Source organism: Artibeus jamaicensis, unplaced genomic scaffold, assembly GCF_021234435.1.
Source record: "Artibeus jamaicensis isolate MK-2021 breed Jamaican fruit bat unplaced genomic scaffold, CSHL_Jam_final contig_402, whole genome shotgun sequence".
Lineage (NCBI taxonomy): Eukaryota > Metazoa > Chordata > Mammalia > Chiroptera > Phyllostomidae > Artibeus > Artibeus jamaicensis.
The window spans coordinates 4,357,742-4,383,601 of NW_026521818.1; the positions used below are offsets into that span (position 1 = coordinate 4,357,742).

A 25,860-nucleotide genomic window follows, 5' to 3' on the forward strand; every position below is an offset into this window, starting at 1 on the left:
TGTTTTTTCTATTTATTTTTATTTTTTTATTTAGTTATTTTTCAAGTACAGTTTTTTTGTCTATTTCTCCCATCCCAGCCCCCCCCCCACCCTGTGCTCTCACCTCCCTCCCATTTCCACCCCCCTTAGTCCTCGTCCCTGTGTCCTTCATATTTGTTCCCCCAAATCCCTCCCCCTTTTTCCCCCTTAAATTCCCTTTCCTCTTCCCTCTGGTCACTGTCCCCTTGTTCTCTATTTCAGTGTCTTTGTTTTTATTCTGCTTGCTTGTTTGTTTTATTGTTTAGCTTCCTGTTAAAGGTGAGATCATATGGTATTTGTCTTTCAACTCCTGGCCTATTTCACTCAGCATAATGCTTTCCAGTTCCATCCATGTTGTTGCAAAGGATAGTAGCTCTTTCTTTCTCTCTGCTGCATAGAATTCCATTGTGTACATGTACCACATTTTTTTTATCCATTCATTTACTGACAGGCACCTAGGTTGCTTCCAGCTCTTGGCTATTGTAAATTGTGGTGCATATGTTTTTTGAAATTGATGTTTTAGAATTCTTAGGATATAATCCTAGCAGTGGAATTGCTGGGTCAAAAGGCAGGTCTTGTGGGTTTTTTTTTTTTTTCATTACTGTTTAGTCCCCTGATACTTCCCTCCCCCCAGCAATCACCACACTGTTGGCCACGGACGTTTTTTAAAAGCAGAATTATTGTATTGGCCTCATTTCCTGCTTCTCTTCTACTTTACTTTTTTATTTTATTCTTTACACTTACAGAACAGTTATTTCTTTTTTAATTTAATCTTTATTATATTTTCCATTACCATTTATTCTCCAGTTATTTTTTAAAGCACAACTCAGAAAACTTAACTTTCTTCCTCCCAAGTTTTCAGTAAGAATCAAAAATGGTTCAGAAGCTTTCCAGTGATCTGGCACTGCACTTTATTTTCATTTCTCCACGTCCTCCCACCGTGTAAGCTGCAATGGAGCCATACCTGGCTGCCTCTGCTTCCTGGAATTGACATCTACCTTAATGGCTTGGTGTATTTTCCATATGCTCTTGCTTCAGTTTGGAAATACCACTTTTCCCCCCTATCCAGATGAGGACTATTCTAAGAATCTCTCTTTTATCCTTCTGGTAGGAATTTACCATTTCTTTGTTCTCACAACATTTGTTTATATATTCACTATAGAATCTGTTTCCATTTAGATTAGCTTTATTGCTTTGCCCTTATTAGGTGCTTGGTTTGTATTTGAATGAATAAACCAGAACAGGATGTTAATTAAAACCCTTTCACAGTTTATTAGTGGGGGAAAAGCAAGCATAATTTATCATAGAAATTAATCAGCAGCATATGTGAGGTATGGCAATACCAATTAAGATTGTATGTGACCCCTAAGTGTAAGACTGGATGTTGCAGTCAGTTATTGAAGGATTTTGCAAGAGATGGAAGAAACCTGTTGAGAGAGAATAATGTAATTACTAAAATAAAGAAGCGTTTTTATGAGTCATATTTGTATTTGTTTTTAAGTTAGAAAATATTACATTAAAATGGAAATAACTTGAAACAAGTGATCTTAAATTGTATTTTAAAATCTTTATTTGTATACAATTATTTCTGACTCAAAGTCTTTTTATGTTTTCTTAACAGTTGTTACCTATTTAATAACTTTTGAATGAAATTAATGTACTCATTAAAAAATCATTATTGTAGTAGTTAAAACCATAACAGTGTAACAATGATTTGAGGGACATGCCTTTTTTGAGATGGGTGTTTTAAATCATTTTAGGGCTTACAGAGGCTTTTCAAAAATATTAACTGTGGTTATTAGCGGAGGGAAAGGGGGTGGGTGGAGCTAGAAGAGGGTAAGAGGGAATAAATGGTGATGGAAGGAGACTTGACTTGAACATACAAAACAATGTACAGATGATGTGTTACAGAATTGTATACCTGAAACCTATATGATTTTATTAACCGGTATCGCTCCAATAAATTCAATAAAAAAGACAGAGAAACTCCAAGATATTTGTCAAAGATTATTAGGTTAGCATTAGAATAGATAGTGGTGGACATATTAGAGCTAGTAGTATATGACATGTTTTACCTTTGGTTTCATTTCTAGTTGAAGTATAATAAACTTGCATTTATGTTGCATACACCATTTTTCCAGTCTTTTTGGCCATACATCATCATTCATCTATCAAGTGATTATTGAACTGTTGCTATTGTAGGTTTCATATTGGGTTCTAGATTCATGATAATTAACTAGTTTGAAGTTTGGGTTGGCATATTCGTAGGCCTGCATCGAAAATTTTCAGGACCAGGAGCAAAAATACACGGAGGTCCTCAGACCCTAAGTTTAAACATTTAAAAGTTATAAATCAAACTAATATATTGCTAAATAAAATAGGTCCTTTCCAGCACCTTATGGGACATTGTAGCTCAGTGATCTAGAAGGCCAAGTATGGGTCTAGGTTGCTTGGGCCACAGTTCCCCACTGGAATGTGGCGGTGGGTGGGGAGAGTCAGCCTGTGGGGCAGCCCACCCATTTTCCTCCTAGATCTGGTCCTTGCAGACACATCAGCACTTTTTGCACATCTCTACAAACTGCAGGACCTTGGAGATTACTACCTGCAAGGTTGACTGCCTTGACAGGGGAGGCTCTGGAAGCTGGCTTGGGGCTATTTGGACACAAATTTCTGGGCCCCTGGTACACAAAAGGGCAGGGCAGGGCAGGGCAGGGCAGGGCAGGGCAGGTTCTGGATGGGCCCATTCTTTGCCCTATGGATTTATCATGTGGAAAAGATGTTGTCAGAGGAAGAATGGGGACTTCAGGGAGGGGCAGTCTTGCCTGGTCCTGAGGGTGATGCTGTGTATGCCCATAAACCAAATGAAACTAAGCATTCCTTAGGAGGATTGGGTCTCTACAGAGTCTTTAGACTTTGAAACTTGATAGGAGTCCTGGATTTTTAAAAAATTCTGTTTTTTCAGTGAACAATTAATAGATGTTTAATTGTTTATGCACATTAGAAATAGTTTTCAACTTTTATTAGTTTTATATACTAGAACTTAAATTTTTATGATAAAATAATGATATCAAATTTAGAATTATACCTGCTTTATAGAACTTACAATTATGTATTCTTTCTTTTAAGTATTTCCCCACTTACTTAATATAGCAATTAGCTTTTTTTATGGGTGATAGTGGTGTTAGAGTGCCAAAGACTAAATGGAAAATTGTTCTCAATGCTGTCTTAGCCCTGGTTCAATTTCCAGGTGTATTCAAGAGAAAGGGAAAGGATGTGAATTGACCACTTAAGCAAATCAGTCTGCAACTCAGTGTCCTAAAATGATTAAATCTAGATGTAAGAATATAATTTTATGTCACAAAATTTATCCCGTAGAACTTTTTCTAAAATACCATCTTTCCGATGGGGCTCATGATAATATACAGTTGTAGTTTTACAGTAATTTGGAAAAAGGAAAAGCCAATTCAGTATAAAAGGGAATACTTGATTACTCTATTGTATAGAGCAATAAAAACCAATTTACTGTTATATTACTCACTATTGGAAGCTTCAAGAGGCTATCTTTCAGTTCATTCTTCATTAATTGCGCTATATTGTTGCGATATTAGTCTGTGTTATAGATGAGTTTTGTGGAAAGCTCTTAAGTTGACATCTCTGAGCTTGTATTTTGGCTCACTTAAATATCTTTGACATATTTTCTGCATAATTGTTGAAGGGCAAATGAAGTGTTGAAGGCAGAATGGATTCATCAGTCACTGTGAATCTTTTATGAAAACTCCTGTGATAAACTACTCTTTGAAATGGCCTTAGTTCATAACAAAGTTTAACTGATGAAAATAAGTAATTGTACTTTAAAAAACATTCTACTTGTTAATCTTTATAAAGGCTATTCTAAGTTTGCCTTTTATGCTAGATTATTAGAATTTCCTTACTAAATTAATTTTGGAGTCATTCCACTATTTATAGCTCTTTTCTTTAATTCAGTTAATAACCAAATAATTTGGGATTACTTTTTTCCTTTTTAACAATTTAGATGAAAGGTATCTGTGATGTTTAAGAAATAACTCTAATAGAACTGGTTAAACAATTTACATGGTCCTTAATACACATATGTACTGTAATAATAACAAGCTACAAAAATAGATGTTAATTTATGTACATTTGCTTTTGGCTCAATCTTGCAATATGGAGGTAGATGTATATTAAATACTATGATGGCATTTGGTAAAATAAATTCTTCCCACCCTGCAATTTTTATTTTTTGAATGGTAATAAAACTAATTTTTTCCAGTGCTGTATTATTTTGCCAGGGCTATTGTTAACACAGTTAACACAGTACTACACACACTAGAAGGCTTAAACAACTGAAATTTATTTCTTAACATTTCTGGAGGCTAGAAGTCCAAAATTAAGGTGGCGGCAGTGTTGGTTTCTTCTGAGGGCCTCTTGTCTTGGCTTGTAGGTGGCCTTCTTCCCTAAGTGTCTTTATATGGTCTTCCCTCTGTGTCTGTGTCCAATTCTTATAAAGACATATTGGATTACGGTCCATTCACATGACCTCATTACCTCTTTAAAGACTCTACAACCAAATAGTCACATTTTGAGGTATTGGGAGTTAGGACTTCAGTGCATAAGAAGGGCACAGAATGAACTTGATGAAAATCATGACTTCAGGCAACCAATATATTGTAAGATGTGAAGCAGTTTATTTAAATGTTTTAAGTAAATTGTATATTTTTCAAAAATATATGTTAGAAATGTTTATTTATTTCTTCCTTTATCTGCTTTAATTGTAGAGATGGAAAAGGAGCAATTAAAGACTTATGATGATAATTATGCTAATAATAATAATGGTAATTAATATTTATTATATATCAGGCTCAGGTCTGATCACACTAAGATATCTCAGTTTTTTTTTTTATTATTACGGTACAGGCTTTTAATGTAAACATGGAAAAGTTGGATTATCTGGGTAGCATCATTTGGTTTAAAACCAACTTAAAAATGCCCTAGATCAAGAAAGTCCTATAAAAAATATTTGACACTGTATTTCAGCTTGGCTTTTAGCTTCATACTTGTCACTTTGCTGGTGCTCAGGAAATAACTATAGAATGAATGAATAGATTTCATTGAAAGCAAGAGGAAGAAATAGTGTCACAGTGGCAGCGCCCTTTTCAGAAACTATTTGCATTGTTAAAATAGCTGTATTGTTTTCTCTGCCATCTCAGGTTTTTATTATTTTTTGCCAGCAAATATAGTATACATTGAATATTAACTTAATCACAGTAACAAAACAGTCAGTCGGATCCCTTAGATTTTAGTTTCCCATGTGTTTGAGGCTTGGAAACAATAGAGCAGTATAGTTCAGCCTGGATGTATGTATGGACACTCCTCCCTGTAAGATTTTATGGATAAGACGGTCCGCTTTGCCAGTAGGTAGAACTGGTGGCTCTGTACGTTTTTGCCTCAGTCACTCGTTATCTTGCTTCAGTACTCTGCCAGCTGGGGCTGTGTTGGGAGCTCTGGGTCTCATTAAAAATGTTTCTTTATACTTAGATTGCAAATGTCTTCAGATAAAATTACCTGGATATTTGACAAGTAGTAGGAAAAATCAGAGAACTAAGTTGTCAACATCTACAATTCTCTTGAGAAAACTTTACATAGATGTGTACACATTTGTTATTTGATTAGTGTCAATTTGTGCTTCAAAAAAATGGAATAATGAACAGCCTTTGGGAACCAGTGCCTATTTTTGGCAGAATTCTACTTCTCAATGTTCATGATAGTGTTGTAATTACCTTATTGCTCTGCTGCTGGCTTTTAGATACAGTTTGTATTTTTTTTTTATTTAACTTAATGGGTGCAGAATTGTAGATGTGCCATGAGAGGATACGTATTTCATCCCATATTATGAGAACAGTAGGGCCAACTTGTTAACATTGTTGAGATTTTTTAAATAAGATTTCTTAGTGAAAAATTATAAATAATTAGATACTATAGTGATTAAGTATAAACAAATACTCTTTGGCCTTTGGTCACTTTTCTCATTTGTATATGAATTTGTACAGTTTTCACTGTATTTTTATAATTTAATGTTTAGTGACTTTTTAAGTCTTAAGTTTATTGAATTACGTTTCATTAATTCAAAACATTTGTTATATTATTATATATGCCTATATAGGACTTAAACATTCTAGGGTATCCAAAGGTAATACAGTAGAATATGACTAAGCTGAAATCAGATATGAACCAGACCTTCGTGGTGTATTTGTGTCTTGATTTAGGTTGGTTGAAGACTTTTGATGAGTACTTTAAAGAGAAGACTCAGTATATTTTTAACAACATGGTCGTCAAGCTGAAAGAAGACTCAAGGAGGAAATTTATTTGGTCAGAGATCTCTTACCTTTCAAAGTGGTGGGATACTCTAGATATTCAAAAGAAGGATGCTGTTAAAAGGTTTGTTTTTAAACTTTTTTTGAAGTTTGGTGATATTAAACATTCATTGTACAGTGAAACAAGTGTTGAATTTTTAGAAGGTGGAAATTCTTAGCTTTATATCTGAAACTTAAAATATTTTTCACATCCTTTTTTCTTGATTTTGGTTCATCTCTGAAAAAGTGACTTGAAACTTTTCCATTGAAATCTGCATGTTACAACTTTGTCCTAGAAATGGAATTACAAGGTTAAAGGGGCTTGATATTTTAAAGGTTTTTTTTGAAACGTATAATCAAAGGGGCTTCTGGAAAGGTTGTTTCCGTGTATTCTTTAGTTTTCTACTTAATACAGCTGTTCACCAATAATACAACTTTTTTCTCTGAAACATTGACCAATTTAATGGTTGAAATATATAATTTTAACTTGCATTTTTGATGAGTGATAATATTGCATATTTCTCATAACATATGGGTAAAGCATTTTTTAATGGCCTGATTGTATACATTTTTTTACTGGTTTGTAGTTATATTTGCACACATAATATACACACATACCAACCCTTATTTATCTTGAAGTATTTATTTATTTTCTTAACTCTTACTGCTTGATATACAGACTTTAACATTTTGACATAGCCAAATTGATTATTCTGTTTTCCTATTATTTACTTTGCATGTCGTATTTTAAAAGGTTTTCCTTAATCTAGAGACCAGATAAATTGTCCTCTTTTCCCTAGTTTCATTTTTTTAACCATTCAGTTTTTAAAATCCCGAAATTTATTTTTTAATGTGTTGTGGTAGGAGGTTCTGTTCACCATATCTCTCTCTCCTCTGCTCCCTAGGGTTTAAAGATTATTTTAGCATGTGTTGCTTTCTTTTATTTATTTGTTGTATTGGCCAAAAAGTTCATTTTTTCTGTAAGATGGCTCTCTAGTAGTGCTTGGTGTTTTTAACTTCATTCAAAACAATTTTGTTAGATTGTATTGGACAGCTGTTATATCAGTGTGCATTTAAAAAACTTATTAAAATTGGTGAATTTTTGTGTAGCCATTTTATTATTGAAGATGGAAGAAAATATGCAACATTTTCAGCATATTTTACTTTATTATTTTAAGAAAGGTAAAAACACAACTGAAGTGCAGAAAAGATTTGTGCTGTGTATAGAGAAGGTGCTGTGACTAACTGAACTGGTCAGAAGTGGTTTGCAAAGTTTTGTGCTGGTGATTTCTTTCTGGACAATACTTCGTGGTCAGGTACACCAGTTGAAGTTAGTACTGATCCAATTGGGAAATTAATCGAAAACAATCAATATCATACCACAAGGGGGATATCCAACATACTAAAAATATCCAAATCAATAAAATTATTGGTGAAAATGAGTCTTTTATTTTACGGGAAAAATGAAAGGGGCTTTTTGGCCAACCCGATAGTGTCACATATACAGCACTTACTGTATTAGTCTCTGTTCTGAGAACTTTACAGTGGTAACGATGATGCTCACAACAGTCCTGTGAAGTAGGAACAATGACTGTCCACAGTTTAGAGATAAGGGCACTCGCTGGTCTTTCAGGGTCACCCAGCTGGGACATGCCTCACTGCCGAGCTATTCAGTCCAGCCCGTGCAGCCCTACAGCCTGTTTCCTTTCACGCTGCACTGCTTCCCGAAGATTTAAATAGTCCACCCTTTTTACTGATTTGAAGTGCCATCTTTATTATATTTAAATATGTGTTGAATTCTGGAATTTCTCACTTCTTTCATGGCCTTTTCTGTTTGACTGTAACTGTTGCAGCTTTATATGTTTCATTGACTGACAGTTTATTTAATTTATTTTTTAAATATTTTATTTATTTGTCTTTAGAGAGGAGAAGGGAGGGAGAAAGAGAGGGAGAGAAACATCAATGTGTGGTTGTCTCTTATACCCCTAACCAGGGACCTGGCTCACCGACCCAGGCATGTGCCCTGACTGGGATCTATCCAGTGATCTTTTGATTTGCAGGCTGGCACTTAATCCACTGAGCCAAACCAGCCAGGGCTCATTGACTGACAGTTTAAATCTCTTCTTGTCTTTCTTTATTGAAAAATTATTTTAATGAGCGACCACTTAATTTCTCCATGGAGTTTTAATTTAAAATTTTTCCCGCCCTATTAAAGATGGTCTTTTGATGGAAATTGATATAAACATTAAATGTAGTTTGGGTAGAACTGGTTATCCATCATTAGTCATTAGGGGTTTTTATTTTTTCTTCTTTCTAGTAGCGCCCTTAAAATGCTTGTAAGATTGGCCAGGGCTTTGGGGGTACTGGGTTGAACCAAGAGTAGCTGCCCCACCCAAAAGGGGTGGCCACTGTTCCACTCTAACTGAATTGGCCACAGGAACCAGAGTTGTTAAGAAAGTCTTCCAATTAATTATTCAAGACCAGTTGGAATTCCAAAATGTTATCTAAAATATCTTGACTTTTAAATTGAATTGGTAGCAGCTAATTTAGATTCTTTCTTCCGTAACCACCTGACCCCCCACATGCAGCTTCAAACAGATCCTTAAATTGAGCTACCAATAGTTTGCAACCTTTTACATTAAGAACTGTTCTATGAAAACCCTGTGGAACTGGTGTTTGTTTCATAGGTAATTCTTTGACTGAGTTTTAAAATGTAAAAAGTTTTTTTTGTCTGCCTAGATCTTATGTTACTCCTTGTGTATAAATAAACTTCATGTTTTCTTAAATTAGAATTACATAGAAATTTTACTTCAGTTGTTTAGAGTGTAAGATCTTACTACAGCTGTAATTTTTTTACATTTTTTTTACTTTGGGAAGCTGAATTTTTTTCTTCAACTTGATTAGACTGGCTAAAGCTTTTAATTTTTTTTTTTTTTGGTGGTTTTTGCACTCCTCTGTAATCCCCAAAGAACTACTTATATGTTACTGGTTTTTACAGTTGACTTTTATGCTTTTATCTTTTACTAATTCCTTCTTCCTGCTTTTATTAATGTTAAACGGACCAGTTCATTTATTATATTAAAGAAATATGTCTGTGTTTCATGTGTTTGTTTTTTAGCACTGCTCTAACTAGCTTTTACATTTTTGTGTTGTTTTTTATTGTATATTGTTCTTAAATGTTATATATCTATTGTTTTCTCCTTGATTTGAGTATGTTAGGAGAATCATTTTTAAGTTCCAAGTGCAATTTTTTTCCCAGTTACATTTTAGATTTAAGAACTAGTTTTTCTATACTGTGGTTAGAGAGTATGGACTATATAATTTTTATTGTTTTTGTTTGGATTTGCCTGACCTGCACTGACCCTTTTACTGTAAGTACAGTCTAGAGTGGTAGTTCAAATGGCTGGGCACTGAAGCCAGGCTGCCCGGGGTCAGATCCTGGCAGACTGCCACTGCTGTGTGTGTGACTTGGGGAAGCGGGCCTCTCTGTGCCTCATCTTCTTCCTTCGTCAAGTAAGGGTAACATGGGAACCTATTTTGTTTATTTCTTATGAGGGTTGAATGAATAGGAATAATGTGCTTATTAGCTTAGTTCTGAAGTCATCCTGAGAGTCATCTTTTAAAGCAGAATTTAACTATAAAATTATGTTTTCTATCTTTAAAAAGCTTCCTTATGTAATGTTTCAGTGAAGATCATTCCCCCCACAAGTTGGATATTTTTAGGATTTTTAAAATTTTATCCCTGAAATTCTAAATTTTCACTAGGTATGTAGGTATAAATAACTTACTAAATTTTCCATCTACCAGTTCAAACACTTCTTCAGATGTTTTCTGCTTTTACTAATTAATTACTATTTTTATTTCATTTGTTTTAGAATCCAATTATCTAGTTATTGAGTCTCCGGTCTCTTTTTCTGCATATGTATTTTTATTTGTTATATTCACTGTGTTTTGTGAGTTTTTTTCCTCAAAGTTTTTCTTTTTTTTTCCTTTTTTTAAATTTTATTTTGTTGATTATGCCATTACAGTTCTATTCCCCCCTTCATTCCCTTCCACCCTGCACCCCCCACCCCCACGATTCCCCCTTTTAGTTTATGACCATGTGTCTCAAGTTCCTTAGATTCTATATTTCCCATACTATTCTTATTCTTGCCCCCCTGTCTATTTTCTACCTAACATCTATGTTACTTATTTTCTATACCTTATCCCCTCTTCTCCTCCTCTCACTCCCCTGTTGCTAACCCTCCATGAAATCTTCATTTCTATGTTTCTGCTCCTGATCTAGCTGTCCTTTTAGTTTGCTTTTGTTTTAGGTGTGGTTGTTAATAACTGTGAGTTTGCTGTCCTTTCACTGTTTATCTTTTTTATCTTCTTTTTCTTAGGTAAGTCCCTTTAACATTTCCTATAATAAGGGCTTGGTCATGATGAACTCCTTGAATTTGATCTTATCTGAGAAGCACTTTATCTGTCCTTCCATTCTAAATGGAAGTTTTGCTGGATAGAGTAATCTTGGTTGTAGGTCTTTGGATTTCATGACTTGGAATACATCTTTCCAGCCCCTTCTTGCCTGTATGGTCTCTTTTGAGAAATCAGCTGACAGTCTAATGGGAACTCCTTTGTAGATGACTGTCCCCTTATCTCTTGCTGCTTCTAGGATTCTCTCCTTCATTTTAATCTTGGCTAATGTAATTATGATGTGTCTTGGTGTGTTCCTTCTTGGGTCCAACTTCTTTGGGACTCTCTGAGCTTCCTGGATTTCCTGGAAGTCTATTTCCTTTGCCAGATTGGGGAAATTCTCCTTTATTATTTGTTCAGATAAGTTTTCCAGTGGTGGCTGTTCCTTTCCCCCTTTTGATACCCTATAATTTAGATGTTGGAGCGTTTAAAGATGTCCTGGAGGTTCCTAAGTCTCTTCTCATTTTTTTTTTGAATTCTTGTTTCTTCATATTTTCCTGTTTGGCCATTATTTTCTTCCTTCTGGTCCACTCCTTTGATTTGAGTCCCAGTTTCCTTTTCATCACTATTGGTTTCCTGTGCAATTCCCTTCATTTCAATTAGTTTCGCCTTCATATGTTCCTCTAATTTGTGGCTAAAATCAACCAGTTTTGTGAGCATCCTGATCACCAGTGTTTTGAACTGTGCATCTGAAAATTTTGCTATTTCTTCGTCGCTTAAATTTATGGGCTCTGGGGCTTTGAGATCTTCTTGAGCCATTTTTGGTCTGTTCGCGCCTGTTAATTATGAGGAGCAGAGCCTTAGGTGTTTACCAGAGTGGGGTTGCCTAGGTCGCTGGGTTGTGAAACTGTATGTGGGGGTGGGGTCAGAGTGGGGAAATGGCGGTCCCCTCTGGTGCCTCTCACTGCTGGGGCCTGCTAGGTCCCGTGGTCTCACCGCCCACTCCCTCGCTGGTCTATCTGCGCACGAATGCGGGACCACAGTCAACCCACCCTGCACCCTTGCCAGGTACGCCAGTTGCTCACTAGGTCGCTCACTGGGTCCTCCTGTTGCAACCCAACACCTGGGATCCGCTCGTCTGAGTCCGTCTGACCGAGTTTTCCTGTGCAACCCTGCTCCGCCAGCTGCTGGCTTCACCCTTCTTACTGGTCAGGCTGAAGAATTTGTTGTTATCAGACTTCTGAAAAGTTCAATTTTCTGTGTTCTGGCTGTGTTTTCTGTTGCTAATATTTTGTTGTCTCTAAACTTGGTTGTGGGAGAAAACACGGCGTCTCCACCTATGCCTCCATCTTGGCGGAAGTCCCTTTTTTTTTTTTAATACCCCCTCAGATTCGCTTCTGTGCTGTATGGAGTCTGTTCCTTTCTGTCTTTAAGTGCCTGCTTTTAACTGTGGTTTTTATTACTCTTTAGTTCTGTGTTCTTTATGTTGTTGTGCAGAAATTACGTATATTTCCTTTTTTTTTATTCATCGTTAAGCAATAATAGTCTATTCACATTTGTAATTTGTTTCAAAATGGAGAGTAACTCTCCTGAAATACCTTCCTTTTCTAACCACATACTTTGTTCCTTGCCATGGTTATTAGTTAATATTGGCTGGCCAACATCCATTTCACCAGATTTCCTTTTGGGAAATGGTCCTTCATAGAAATCAGATCCTCCTTCCTGCCCCAGGTCAGATAGGCCAACTATGACCTGAGCTCAGTTCATCAGCTTGTTATTTTTCTAGGGTTTTGAATCATTAGGGAGTGAAGCAAGGTGGAGAGATGAGAAGGGAAACAGATATGGAGGAAAGGTTGCAGGTCACCCCTCACAGCACTGGTGCATTTACAAGACTCTCCCTGTCCTGTGGCATGGTCCCTGTGGTCCTCATAGCACATGGCCTCTTATTTTTTTCCAGCCCTTTGTTAAGGGGATTTATATATAGCTTGTCCGCAGTACTCTGTGCCCTGGACAATTTCCCAGTACATTTCCCCTCCAGCATCAGCTAATGTAGCTTGTAAACAAGACACGTACCTGATAGATTATTCCTCATATCCATTTTTGAAGAGCTGGGTTTTAGAGGATGAGCAGTAGAGACCCTACAGCCAGAAAAGATGCCCAGATTATGAATAGGACTAGCTGAGGGAAAGAGAAGAGCTGGGACTGTGGGAAGGTTGGAACGTCAGTGAAGTGTCTGCTGTTTGTCGAGCAAGGCACCTGTGGATGGCTTTCTGTATCCAGCTTTCTTTTGTGTGGCCGGTAAGCCAACCTTCCTCACTAGGAGTCTGTATGAAGGTGCTTCCTCACTGACTATAGGTAAGAAGTCCAGCTACCTCAGAAGGAAACTGGATTTGCTGCTTGCTGCTTTGGGTAAGGTGAGGCCATGCCTGGCTCTGTCCCAGTGTAGCTGCATTGGGGAGCTGCTCTCTGCAGCAGTCAGGGCCTGTGGGTGGAGAGGCTCTTGCACCTTTGGGCTTGGGAAACACTGTGAGGATGCAGGGTAGGGACTGTGATTAGTGTCTGTCCCAAGATTCAGCTGTGCTTCAGTCCTTGGCCCTTCAGATTAGGGGCAGCTCTCAGATCTTCTCTCTTTACTATTGGGTTGGCCAAAAAGTTCATTTAGTTTTTTTCTGTAAAATAAAAAACACGTTTTCCATTTTCAGCAATAACTTTATTGATTTGGATATTCTGAGTATGTTGATTGTTCTCAATTAATATCTTGTTTGACCGCAATCAACTTCAACTGGTCTACCTCATCACGGAGCATCATCCAGCAAGAAATCCCCAGCAAGAAATCTCTAGCACAATACTTCACAAACTGCTTTTCACACATTCCATCAGTCACAGAACTGTCTTATATACTGCACAAATCCTTTTTTTGTGTTTCCATTGTGTTTTTACCTTTCTTGAAATAGTAAAGTATAATAAGCTGAAAACATTGAGTATTTTCTTCCATCCTCAACATTAAAATGGCTACACAGAAATTCACCAATTTTGATAAGTGTGTTCTTTATAATGCACACTGATAATGACAGCTGTCACAACAACCTAACAAAATTGCTTCGAATGAAGTTAAAGACAACTAAGTGCTACTAGAGCCATCTTACAGAAATAAGCAAGTGAACGTTTTGACCAGCCCAAGACTTGGGACCCTGTGCTAATGTTTCATGTAGAAGGATTGTAGGTCAGTATTGTTCAATTCTTTTAGTTTCACCTGCATAGCAGATGTCACAGATGCTGCTGATTTTATGGCATGAGGGTGGTTGCCTTCTCTTGATCCTACCCAGACACATTTCTCTCTCTTTTTCTCTGCTCTGTTGGCCATTTTGCTTACATTGGACCATATGAAATTGCTGATATTTGACAGCTTTGATGTACAAAATTGGCCCATTTTATGTAATTCAACCCAGTATTAAGAGTAGAGAACAGTAAGATGTTGGGGGGTGTGCAGAATGCATATTAGAATTCAGTGCTTAATCCATTGTTTTATTCACATTCCTTTTATTTTGGCAATCGGAATGATTCTGAAATATAGTTCTGATCCTTAATGATATCATTCTGCTTGAAGAAAAAAATTGTTTCATAGACACATTAGGGACACTGAGTGTTAGGTTAGTTTTGGTTAAGCTTTGCTAAAGTTGCCTCCCTTCTAGCAGTAACTATTTACTTGTATTCATTTATTATATTTACCTCTAGAACTAGGGGAATAGCATTTTTTTCCTACTTAGGCATTCTTAGTGTTTCTTGCCTAAATGTATTTTTGGAGGGAAACAATAGCTACATAGGTCTGCTTCTATTATTTAAAATTCTGAGCTTGTACTAAGTGGCATTACTGATAAAATTTTTTTGACTACCAGTGTAATGCTTATGTAGTGGCTTCTTTTTCCTTTTGAAGATGAGTCTGTGGATTAAATGTCTGTACCTAAATTTGTGAGCTAGCTGTTGCAGAGCAGAACCTGTTAATTCCTGCAGAGTTCCATGTGAGCTTTTATTATCCCTGAAGAATACCAATTGATTATGGGAACTTAACAGAAACATAACTCAAATGATCCCATAATCTATTCGAGCGATGACTTGTTTGATTCTTTCCCCTGTGGCAGAAGTAGTCAGTTCTATAAGCTTTTGAAAATGAATATCTAGCTAACTAAAGGGAGATCTATGCAAACATCTAGCTTTTTCATTGTTTTGTGATTCAAACTAATTTAATCAATTGTAGTCAGGGTGCCTGATTGTAACACGTATCCACTGTATTTTTTAAAAAACTGCCTTTCATTAAATAATCTGCACATTTTTGGTCTGTGCTTGTTTGATTTTGAAAATGACTGGTATGTTAACATTCTTTTTACATTTTAGGCTTCCTATTTGAAAATTTTTGTCTAAATGCAGTTAAATACTGCATGATGTTTAAAATACATCACAATGTGTGCCCTTATTCAGTCAAGCAGCTGAAACATGAGCCCTTAGCATTTCCTTTGACTAGTACCCAGTGTATTGCATATTCATTTTTCCTCTCTGGGCTCTGAAGCATCAAAATAGTTTTTACATTGCATTTGCTCCTGCTGATGAGACCAGTGTTCAGTGGAGAAACCTACTGAGCTGTTAGGTCCTAGAACACTTGTGTGTTTGCCAAAGTCTTGACCAGCTTCTTTCTGTGGACCTTTTGGTATGAAACAAGGATCCAAATATGTACTGGAAGGATATTATATCCTTACCACATTGCTGGGTTTTATTGCTCTGCCAAGAATGTGAAATCTTCCTCTAATCTTTGTACCATACTCTTAAATCTCTTTTCCTAAGTTTATATTTAAGTGAGCCTTCTACCCTGTTCCCTTAATATATCCTTTTCCTTATGGAAATCAGAAATGTTTGAGGTTACTTTCTTAAGTAATACAAGTCCAAATTTACTGATGAGCATTTTGAGTTTCACTAGAAGAATATACCTCTGAAATTTTTGTACAGACTAATTTATTATTTGTTTCATACAAGTTGGATTTTATGGCATTTGACTGAAGACTGCTGCCAGATTTGTAGAGCAATGAGAAGTCACTGTGTGTCTTGTGATGTTCAGGGAAAATTGCAGATTCAGATTGAGTTTAGAGCCTAAACATGCATAGCGTTTCACAAAGGAATCAAAGCAATGCACCACTGTCAGAATATCGTCATCCTAATAGTTGAAGCAGCGGTGTGCATCTATTGTAGAAAGTATGTGTTTCATCCCATTCTCTCCAATCCCATTTCATCTCGAATGAGGCAGCTCTGTTCTCATTCACTTCAACTGCTGGCTTCTGTTTGCCTCACAGAATCTGGCAGAAGCCATGAGGACCATCCCATCTGCCTCATCCATTGGATACTTCCTCAGTCCTCTGGGAGAATTTCTTTGCAGCAGTGACATTGACCACTTCATTCTCCTTGAAATTCTTTCCTTTTTTGCCTCCTGTTACCTGGAGCTCTTTGTCTATTGGTTCTGTTCCTGCATTGCTGAGCATTCCTTTCTTATCAACCTGTGATTTCCTCCTCTGCTCTCTAAAAGTCCCTGTTCTGGCCTGTGTGGTTCTTCTCTTTGGTTCTTCTCTTCAGTGTGTGTGCTTGTCCACACTGTGTTTTTAATTACCAGGTGTGCAGGCTGATTCCAGATCTACAGCTCCAACCTCAACTTCTTTTGTCTTCCCTAGTTGATGGTAATGGTAACAGCTAACATTTATTGAATGCTTACTGTGTATAGGCATGTTTTAAGCACTAATATGTGTTTATTCAGTTAGTCCTATACCATCCCCATTAGTTAAGGTTCTCTGTTGTTCTTACCTGCTGTGGAAGAAACTGAAGCAGAAGTGTTAAGGAAAGTGCCTAAGGTCCCCCGCCCCACCCCCGTAAGTGTGGCATGAGGACCACAGTCAAGCGTTCACACCCCAGAACCAGTGCTCTTAACCACCGTGTGCTCGACCATTCAGGCCCCATCCAGTCAGTTCCTAAACCTGTCAGTTCTGCCCCTTTACTGTCTCTGCACACGGACCCCCAGCTCCATCCCCTTACTCTTTGTTTCCTTTTTCTGGCTTCTAGATGTCCTTTATTTCACCAACAGAGTTGGGTTTCTGATATAGTATGTGACTCTGCCTATGCTGCTTGGCTTCAGAATGCTTCAGCGACACTTCACTGTCAAAAGGTACAGACCAGTCTCCTTTGCCTGGCACATACTGGCGTTTCTTCTCCATTTCCTCCTTACTTGTCCACCCTCACCTCTGACCACTGCCTGCTCGGCACCCTATTCATAGCCATGCCGAGCCACGTGGGTATCCTCAGGCACATGCTTTTTCCTACTTCTTAGAAATTGGCCCACGGGCTCAGCTTGGGTTTTTTTTTCCGTACACTGGATAATCTCAGTCCTACTCATATTGCAAGACTCAACTGAAATATTACCTCATCGCTGAAACCTTTCCTTATACTCAAGTCATTCAACAAATATTTACTGTGCCCCAGGGATGTTGGAAATGAGTGACTGACCAGGTTCCAACCCTTAGAGCGTAGCATGGAAGACAAGTAACTAAACGCAGTATCACGATAAAGTGTTTTATTCTATAGAAGCAAGAAGGGGGTCTTGGAAGGCTTCCTCAAGCTGATGGTGTTCAAGTCAAAACCTGAAAGGTGATTAGAACTAGTCAGTTAAGCAGGGAGTAATAGAGGATGGGGAAGGAATTGAAGGTTATGAGAGAATTGAGATTACAGGCCAGTAATTAGCAAGAGCATGGTATGAGCAATATCTGGAAGAAGCCTGGGAATGTGTGCTCCTCAGGGAGATGTAAATTAAGATACTGCAAAATACTATTCCAAATCCTTCAGAATGGCTAAAATCAAAACGACTGACAACACCAAGGGTTGGCAAGAACAGCATTCTCAGATATTGCTAGTGGCAATGTAGAATGAGACAAACTCTTTGTGAAAAGCCACCAAAGAGTTTTCTGAAGTTAAACATATATCATGTAACCTAGAAGCTCACCCCTAGAGAAATAAAAATATGTACACAAAACACTTGTATAGATATTTTCATAGGCTTTTTTAAAAATCATAACTTCAAACTGGAAATAGTTCAAATGGATAAGAAGAAATTATAACCCTGTTTGGTGTGGCTCAGTGGATTGAGCACCAGCCTGCAAAGCAAAGGGTTACCAGTTCAATTCCCGGTCAGGGCACATGCCTGGGTTGCAGGCCAGGTCCCCAGCTGGGGACCGTGAGAGGCAACCACACATTGATGTTTCTCTCCCTCTTCCTTTCTCCCTTCCCCTCTTTCTAAAAATAAATAAAAATATTTTTAAAAAAGAAGAAATTATGGTGTATTCATGCAGTGGAATACTACTCACCATAAAAATAATGAATTACTGAAGTAAACAGTACTATGGATGAATCTAACAAATATGTTAAGTAAAAGAAGCTTGATATTATAATGTAAATATTGTATGATTCCATTTTATGAAGTCTTAAGAGGAGCTAAATTGATCTATTGTGATAGAAATCACAATGTCAGAATGTCTTTTCTTTTTGGTGGGGGTATGAGGTAGGGATTGGTTGGAAAGGCACCTGATGGAGCTGTTTGAGCCAGTCAGTGGGAATGTTCTCTGTCTTGTTTGGGTAATGATTACAGGGGTGTAAACAATTGTCAGAATTCATCAAATTGAACATGTATATATTACTTGTTATATCTCAATTATAAAATACTTTATAAAATACATTGTAGCTATAAACATATTGGTTCATGTCTGTTAATATGGAAGGATATTTATGGCATAGTATTAAGTAAAATAAGTTGGTTAAAAACCATGCTTACATAACCCCTTATGCATTTTTAGCAAGATATTAAGAGTGGACTGACTTATTTTATTTTATATTTTAACCTCTTACATATTTTTCTAATTTATTTTGAATGAGCATTTCATTAATTTTTAAAAAACATTACAGGGTAAAGAAATATTTACTATATAGTCAAATATTTAAGGTATATTCTCTGCTTATTAAAACATTACAGAAACTATTAATTGAACCATCATCTAATGTGAAAAATTTATCAATTAAATTCCATGACTTCTTTTGTGAATGCATAGAGTGTATATCTTTGGGTATACAATGCTTTTATTTAACTTTACACTTTTGTGTATTTTCTGACTTTCTGAATGAGCATGGGTAAAAGTATATCTGTATTATAAAATTTGATAGTTATTGACAGCAATGTGTGATTATAACTACTTTGCTATATATCTTAGCTGTCATAGTTTGTTGTACAACTTTGTGATCTCTCCAGTCTGATAGGTAAAAAGTCATCTCGTTGAAATCTGAATTTGCATTTCCTTAGACGTGAAGTTAAATTTCTTTTCTTTTATAGGAGCCAATTAGTTCTGAAATAATCTACTTCATACTCTTTGTTCATTTTTCTTTTGGCTTATCCGTACCCTTTTCTGAGAGTTTTGTACTAATAGGAATGCAGACTTTTTTTTATAATTAATTTTATTTAGTTATTTTTCAAGTACAGTTTTTTTGTCTATTTTTCCCATCCCAGCCTCCCCCGCCCCTTGCTCCCCACCTCCCTCCCATTTCCACCCCCCTTTGTTCTCATCCCTGTGTCCTTCCTATTTGTTTCTCCAAATCCCTCCCCCTTTTTCCCCTTAACTTCCCTTCCTTCTCCCCTCTGGTCACTATCCCCTTGTTCTCTATTTCAGTGTCTTTGTTTTTTTTTCTGCTTGTTTGTTTGTTTTGTTGTTTAGCTTCCTGTCAAAGGTGAGATCATATGGTATTTGTCTTTCAGCACCTGGCCTATTTCACTCAGCATAATGCTTTCCAGTTCCATCCATGTCGATTCATCCCTGGGATGCAAGGATGGTTCAATATTCGCAAATCAGTAAATGTAATACATCACATAAACAAAAGCAAAGACAAAAATCACATGATCATATCAATAGATGCAGAAAAAGCTTTCGATAAGGTACAACACCCATTTATGATAAAAACACTCAGCAAAGTGGGAATACAGGGAGCATTTCTCAAAATAATAAAGGCCATATATGAGAGACCTACAGCCAATATCATACTCAATGGGAAAAAACTAAAAGTTTTTCCACTAAGATCAGGAACAAGACAAGGTTGTCCACATCCACTTTCACCACTTCTATTCAATATAGTATTGGAATGCAGACTTAAGTGGTGAGAAAACATGTTATTCCCGCCCTCATGGAGCCTACATGCAGTCTGTTGAGGGGAAGAGACAGTAAACACACATGTACAGTTAAGTTTGTGATAAATGATACTGAAGAGAAGTGTTGGGTTTTATGAAAAATAATTTTGGTGGGGCTTGGCCAGGGAAGGCTCCTAATAGGTCCATGAGAGCCACCAAGGCACGTCCTGGGAGAGAGATTTCAGGCAGAAAGAGTCTGGACAGCAAACTGAAGGAAGGCGGAGGGAGGGGGGTATTGAGGGGTGTGGCTGGAATGACATGAGGAAGGGAAAAGGTGAGAGATGACTCATGTGCCGTCTGTCCCTCCTACTAAATCTTTAAGGACAGGCATCACCATAATGAGTAAGTTTCCCCAATTATTTTATGTGAGAGGTTTTAAAACAAATCTTATTTTTACCCTCATGTCAGATACTCCCCGTGAAAGGCACATGAATTGGGTTACCTGATAAGCAAATGTCTTTAGGTTATTAATTGATTCATTGCAAGCCTCCATCTTTTTGAATTTTTCATTTAACAGACTTTTAATTTAAGAATGAATTTCTGTACATCATCTTGTATTATTCCATCTTTCCCCCAGATGTGTTATTACAAATTCAACTCTTTTTCTCATGTGAAATTAATTTGTGATTCTTTGAAGCTCACTAAGTGATGCATTGTTTCCTATTAAGCTATCTGTAACAATTTTCTCATTAAGGAAAAAAATGCTCTCAGAATCTATCTTTCTGTGTTTGACCAAATTCCAAGTGTGTGCTGAATCCACATAGGGGAAAAAGTGACACTTGGAGAAAATGATTTGCAGCTTCTTGATCTTGGCAAAAAGTCTTAAGTGTAAATTTGCATCTAGGGCAGAGTGAGCTGTGACAGATATGCTCAGCTGAATTTTGATCAGTTATTTTCTTAAGCTTTTTATATCAAATTCTCCAGCAATGAAATAGCAAAACCCTGAAGGTCCATAATGTCTTCACCAAGTAGTTACAAGTCAGTCATTTCAAAAAAGTGAAACAAGAGTGTTCTTAATTTCAAAAGTTAGTGCCCCCTTCTTACTTTCTGGATTTGCTTCCCATGTATACCTACTCCTTCCCCTCACTTTCTCTCTGTCTTTTCACTTTTGCTTCTAGATCTTGTTCATTAGGATACATTAGGAAAAGTATACATGCAAACAACAGTTTGCAAAAAAAGCAGCATCTTTTGTTATAAACTACGCAATAGGGTCCTATTGAGTGGGCACATCTTTCAGACAAAAATTTTGTATTCCTCTATCCCAGAGAAATAGCCCAACTGATGCTTGTTGAACACTAAGTAAGTGGAAATACTTGGAAGTACCTATGTTTGTCATAATTTTTTGAGATATAGGTATTTCCCATTACTTTTTTGATGTGCTTTAAAAATTATTCAAGTCTTAAATGTATTGTTGAAGTGTCTTAATTTTATTTCCATAATATTGCTAACAATAATGTTTTTAAATATGTTTTTATAACCTAATATAGCTTTTCTGTTATTCTAAATGTTTCCATTTTGGAGGTTTTGTTTCTGTAAGACTGTCAGTCCTGCTTTTCTGTGCCTGTCAGGTGATGGTTTGGGGTAAATGCTATTGTGCATGCGATAGAATGTGGGAGTGTCAATTTAAGATGGGTGCTCAGGGAGACTTCTCTGGGGAGGTTTTATTTGATCTGAGATATGAGGTTACTTGGAACCAACTAGGTTGGGAATGATAGGAGAGAAAAAAATCAATAGGTAAGAAAATTCTGGAAAACGTTTTAATGAATAGGAGGCTTTTCATGCCTCTCCCAAAACAATAGACAGGATAGTCCTTAAAGTAATTTTTATGTGCAGAAAAGTTCGCTACACGATTACAGTAGCATCTCAGGCATCATAGGAGGGGAAGGGCTAGATTATTGACAGATGAAGCTTGGGAAATTGATTGGTACATAGAGTATTTGTGATTCCCATTGCCTGGTTGGCTGTTCCTTGGAAGCATATTCATGTCTGTGGGATGGAATTATGTAGCCAAATAACACTGATAGAGATGAAAAATTCCAACATTGGAGTGACTTTTCATTTTAGTTTCTATTTTTGTGTTTGAGAGTAGGAAAGAATTTGTTTCTGGAATTTTCCAAAAGATCTGTTTATTGGGATACTGAGATAAAGAAGTCAAATTTCTATATTTGATGGCCAGGATAAAATTTCAAATTTGTCCTGACACCTCAGGCTTCCGAATACTGGCTATAAAACATAAGAGGTGGGGGTCTGGTCCGTGGCCTCCAGAATGTGGCTAAATCAGGCAATCACCAGAAAAATAAGAAAAATAACTAACTAAAGGCTAAAACCCATTGGCATTAAGAGCAGGACAAGACAGTCTTGGATTTAGTTGGGTTAATTAAAGAAAAGCAATTTTTAGAAATTTCCATCTTCTTTATTACAAGTTCTTGACTTGGGCCTGTGAAAATCTGAGGTTTGACTGGATATTTGGTTTTCTTTAGACACTATAATGAGCCATCATATTCTCTCTGTGAACTTATATTACTTGGTGATTCCCATGGTAATGCAGATTTAATTAACATTTTAAAATTTGATATAAGGAATTATTCTTTCATTTTTAGAAATTATGTCCATTATTCACTCTGTCACTGGTTATACGATTATGCATATGTTTGAATAAATCAGATGTTGTGTTGGTGCTTTAGCTTCTGTAATAGGCTTTGTAGGAAAATACTTACCTATGCCTGTGATCTGCCTCAGCTAAATTTGACTTGGTACTAGGCTGTTACCGGCAGGTAGCCAGTGATGTGTACCCTTATTAAGCTGCTTTTCTTTCTGGAATTTTACACATTTTCCAAACCATATTATTGCAAACTGACAAGTCTATGGCACTTAAGAGTTTGCTTAATCCTTGACTTTTATACTTACTCAGGGACTTCATCAAATTTTTAGTAATTTTTTTCTTTTTTTCCTTCTCAGAGAAGGAAAATAAGGTACCTTCTTATTTATACAATTTGATTTTTCTAGGGCTGGAAATCTAGTTACCTTGTATGGTATTATGGCAAAGGAGTACCCAGCAGCCAGATAATGTTAACGTTAAGAGTTTTTCACTCAATAATGAAAAATAAACTATATAGCCCACATTTTAACTGAACCTGGAGCAAAGTGTTTTATGTTTTCTGTATTCCCGGAGGCATGTGATATTTACTAGCTTTACCCTGATACGTTGTTTGTTACTTCTGTGTAGTTTGCATGATTAACTTACCAGTGTCAGAAGGACTGAAGTAAATACTGATTTTTCCATATAGGAGGACTGAAACAAATACCATGCTTAAAATGACAGCCCTCCAATAAATCCTCATTAAGATATACTCTGAGTAAAGCACTGTGCCAGGTGCTTTGCAAGATTTAGAAATAAATTAGATGTGACTCTTGCCATCAGGAATCTTTGAGGTTATGTGGGAGATGATATATATACCTTTATAGAAAGGAACTTCCAAAGCAACCTGGATGGGTTTGGCCTAGGATGGACACCTTAGACACTGCACTAAGGATGTTTTATCACCAGAGTCCTCAAGTTCAAATTCATTCACTAGTTTAAAAAAAAATGTTTTAATTTAAAAAAATGTTTTAACAATTAGTGTAATAAACACCAGTTACATTTAAAGGTTGTCCCTAATATTTATGCTGATTTTAATTTTTTATTTGCATTTTTAATATATTAATGTTAATTCTTACATTTTTTTTCTTCCTAGTTTACTAGAAAACGGTCAGTTTGAAATTGTGACAGGTGGCTGGGTTATGCCTGATGAAGCTGCTGCACATTATTTTGCCTTAATTGACCAACTAATTGAAGGACATCAGTGGCTGGAAAAAAATTTAGGTATGTATTGATGTCTTTCCCTTTCATTGGGACTACTTTGGGCAATAAATTTTGGGGAATATGAGATGAAGTTCTATTTTATTATTTTAAATAACTAATATTTTCAAATCTGATTATTTTTTAAGTTTCCCTTTATTAGATTATGATGTTTCTTTGATCATATGTTGAGTTAATAGATGTAATGCAGTCTTTTCTTAGGTTCATCTAACTTTTTTAATCTATTATTTTATCTGTTTTTTACCTGTTCTATTACTTAGAATAACTTTTTTCTAAAAATATCCCACTGGGATTATAATTATATATTACTTAGAATACTTGGTCATAAGAGGAAAAAACCTGATTTACTAGCTTAAGGAAATAAAAAAAGGAAAGTATTAATTTTGACAGTGAGAATTCTAGACATATGGTAGCTTCAGGTAAGGTTGGATCCAGGGAACTCAAAGTAGGTTATCTGGTCACTGGGCACTGTCTTTTTGTCTCTGCTCATTTCTGCATGGCTTTAATCCTCTCCTGGCTCTCGCCACATGGTGAGTAAGATGTCAACCAGGAGGAAGTTTTCCTTAATACCTTACCTAATTGGTCCAGTTCGAGTCAGGTACTTATTTCTGAGCTAGTTAACTGTGGCCACAGGTATAGGAGATGAAAGCACCGAGGCCTAATCAGTTTGGTGGAAATGATCATCAGGGAAGAGGGGCCGTGGAGGGTGACAGGGTCAGCCTCACCTGAACCATGGGAATGGATGGGTCCTCCATGGGGAAGAAAGGGTCCTTTTATCACAAAAAGTTGGGCAGAGGGTGCTTCACTGATGGGTGTTCACTGCAACTCATAGAACGTGGGACTAACTGATATTTTTGTGGTCTTTGATATTTGCATTCTGCAAATTGTATGTAATTCCTTTGGAATATTTCATATTAGTACACTTTTGTAGTTTTTTTGTATGGTAAGTAAACATGTTTTTATTGAATTTATTTCTAGATATTTTATTATTTAATTTTTTTTCTATAGAGGTAAAATCCCCATTAATTTTTTCTTTACTTTTCATTTTGGAATAATTTTAAATTTAAAAGTTATAAGAATACTGTAAGAATTCCTCTAAACCTCTTAAGCCTGTTCACCAATTATAAACATTTCTGCATATCTGCTGTATTTTTTTTCTCTTTTCATATTGTTGTAGTGATCGTTGCTGTTGTTAGAGTAAGTTGCAGGCACCATGCCTGTGCAGAAAAGAGATAATAACATAGTAGGCCTGAAACAGCTATCCTTAGAAAGGTCTTGCCTACGAGGTTGGCCCTTGTAAGTCTGGGGAGCTTGGATTTCTTAAATGCTAAGAGTGCTTGCTGTGTTTAAATTGTAAAAACAATGTAGTTTATGCTAAATACTTGTTCTTCTTATGGGAGCCTAGAATTTCAGTATGTACTAGGTAGAGGGTGCCTACATGACCAGTCCCAATGAAAACCTTGGACACTGAGTCTCTCAAGAGCTTCCTTGGTTGACAGTTTTATGTGTTATCACAATTTGGTGCTACAGGAATTGCATGCATCCTGTGTGACTCCACAGGGAGAGAGGATGCTTAGAAGCTTGAGCCCAGTTTCCTGTGGATTGTGCCCTTACCTTTTCCTTTTGCTGATTTTGCTTTGTATTCTTTCACAGTCATAAATCATAGCTGTGAGAATGGCTATATGCTAAGGCCTGTAAATTTTCTTAACTAGTCATTAAACGGGAAGTGGACTTGGAGACGCCCTACACAGTGCTGTGACTTTTCTAAGCAAGAGTATTGTAAATTAAGAATATTCATTTTTTAAATCTTCGTTTTTGTGGATTTTTTCTTTATGTTTAGCTTTTATCAACGTAATCTACATGCAGTGCAACATATGGATCTTAACTGTACAGTTTTAGTTTTGACAAATATATTACCAATTTAACCCACCCCTTCATCACTCTAGAAGGTTCCTTATTGTCCT

General features: G+C 36.5%; 1 protein-coding gene across 1 annotated transcript in view; it reads left to right on the forward strand.

Moving 5' to 3' along the window:
• MAN2A1 (mannosidase alpha class 2A member 1) overlaps positions 1–25,860 on the forward strand; it is a 168,052-nt gene that overhangs the window by 41,529 nt on the left and 100,663 nt on the right. Inside the window, exons 4-5 of the mRNA XM_037167046.2 lie at positions 6,303–6,474; positions 23,772–23,899. Coding sequence (XP_037022941.2) covers positions 6,303–6,474; positions 23,772–23,899 — 300 coding nt within the window. The remainder of the gene's footprint in view (positions 1–6,302; positions 6,475–23,771; positions 23,900–25,860) is intronic.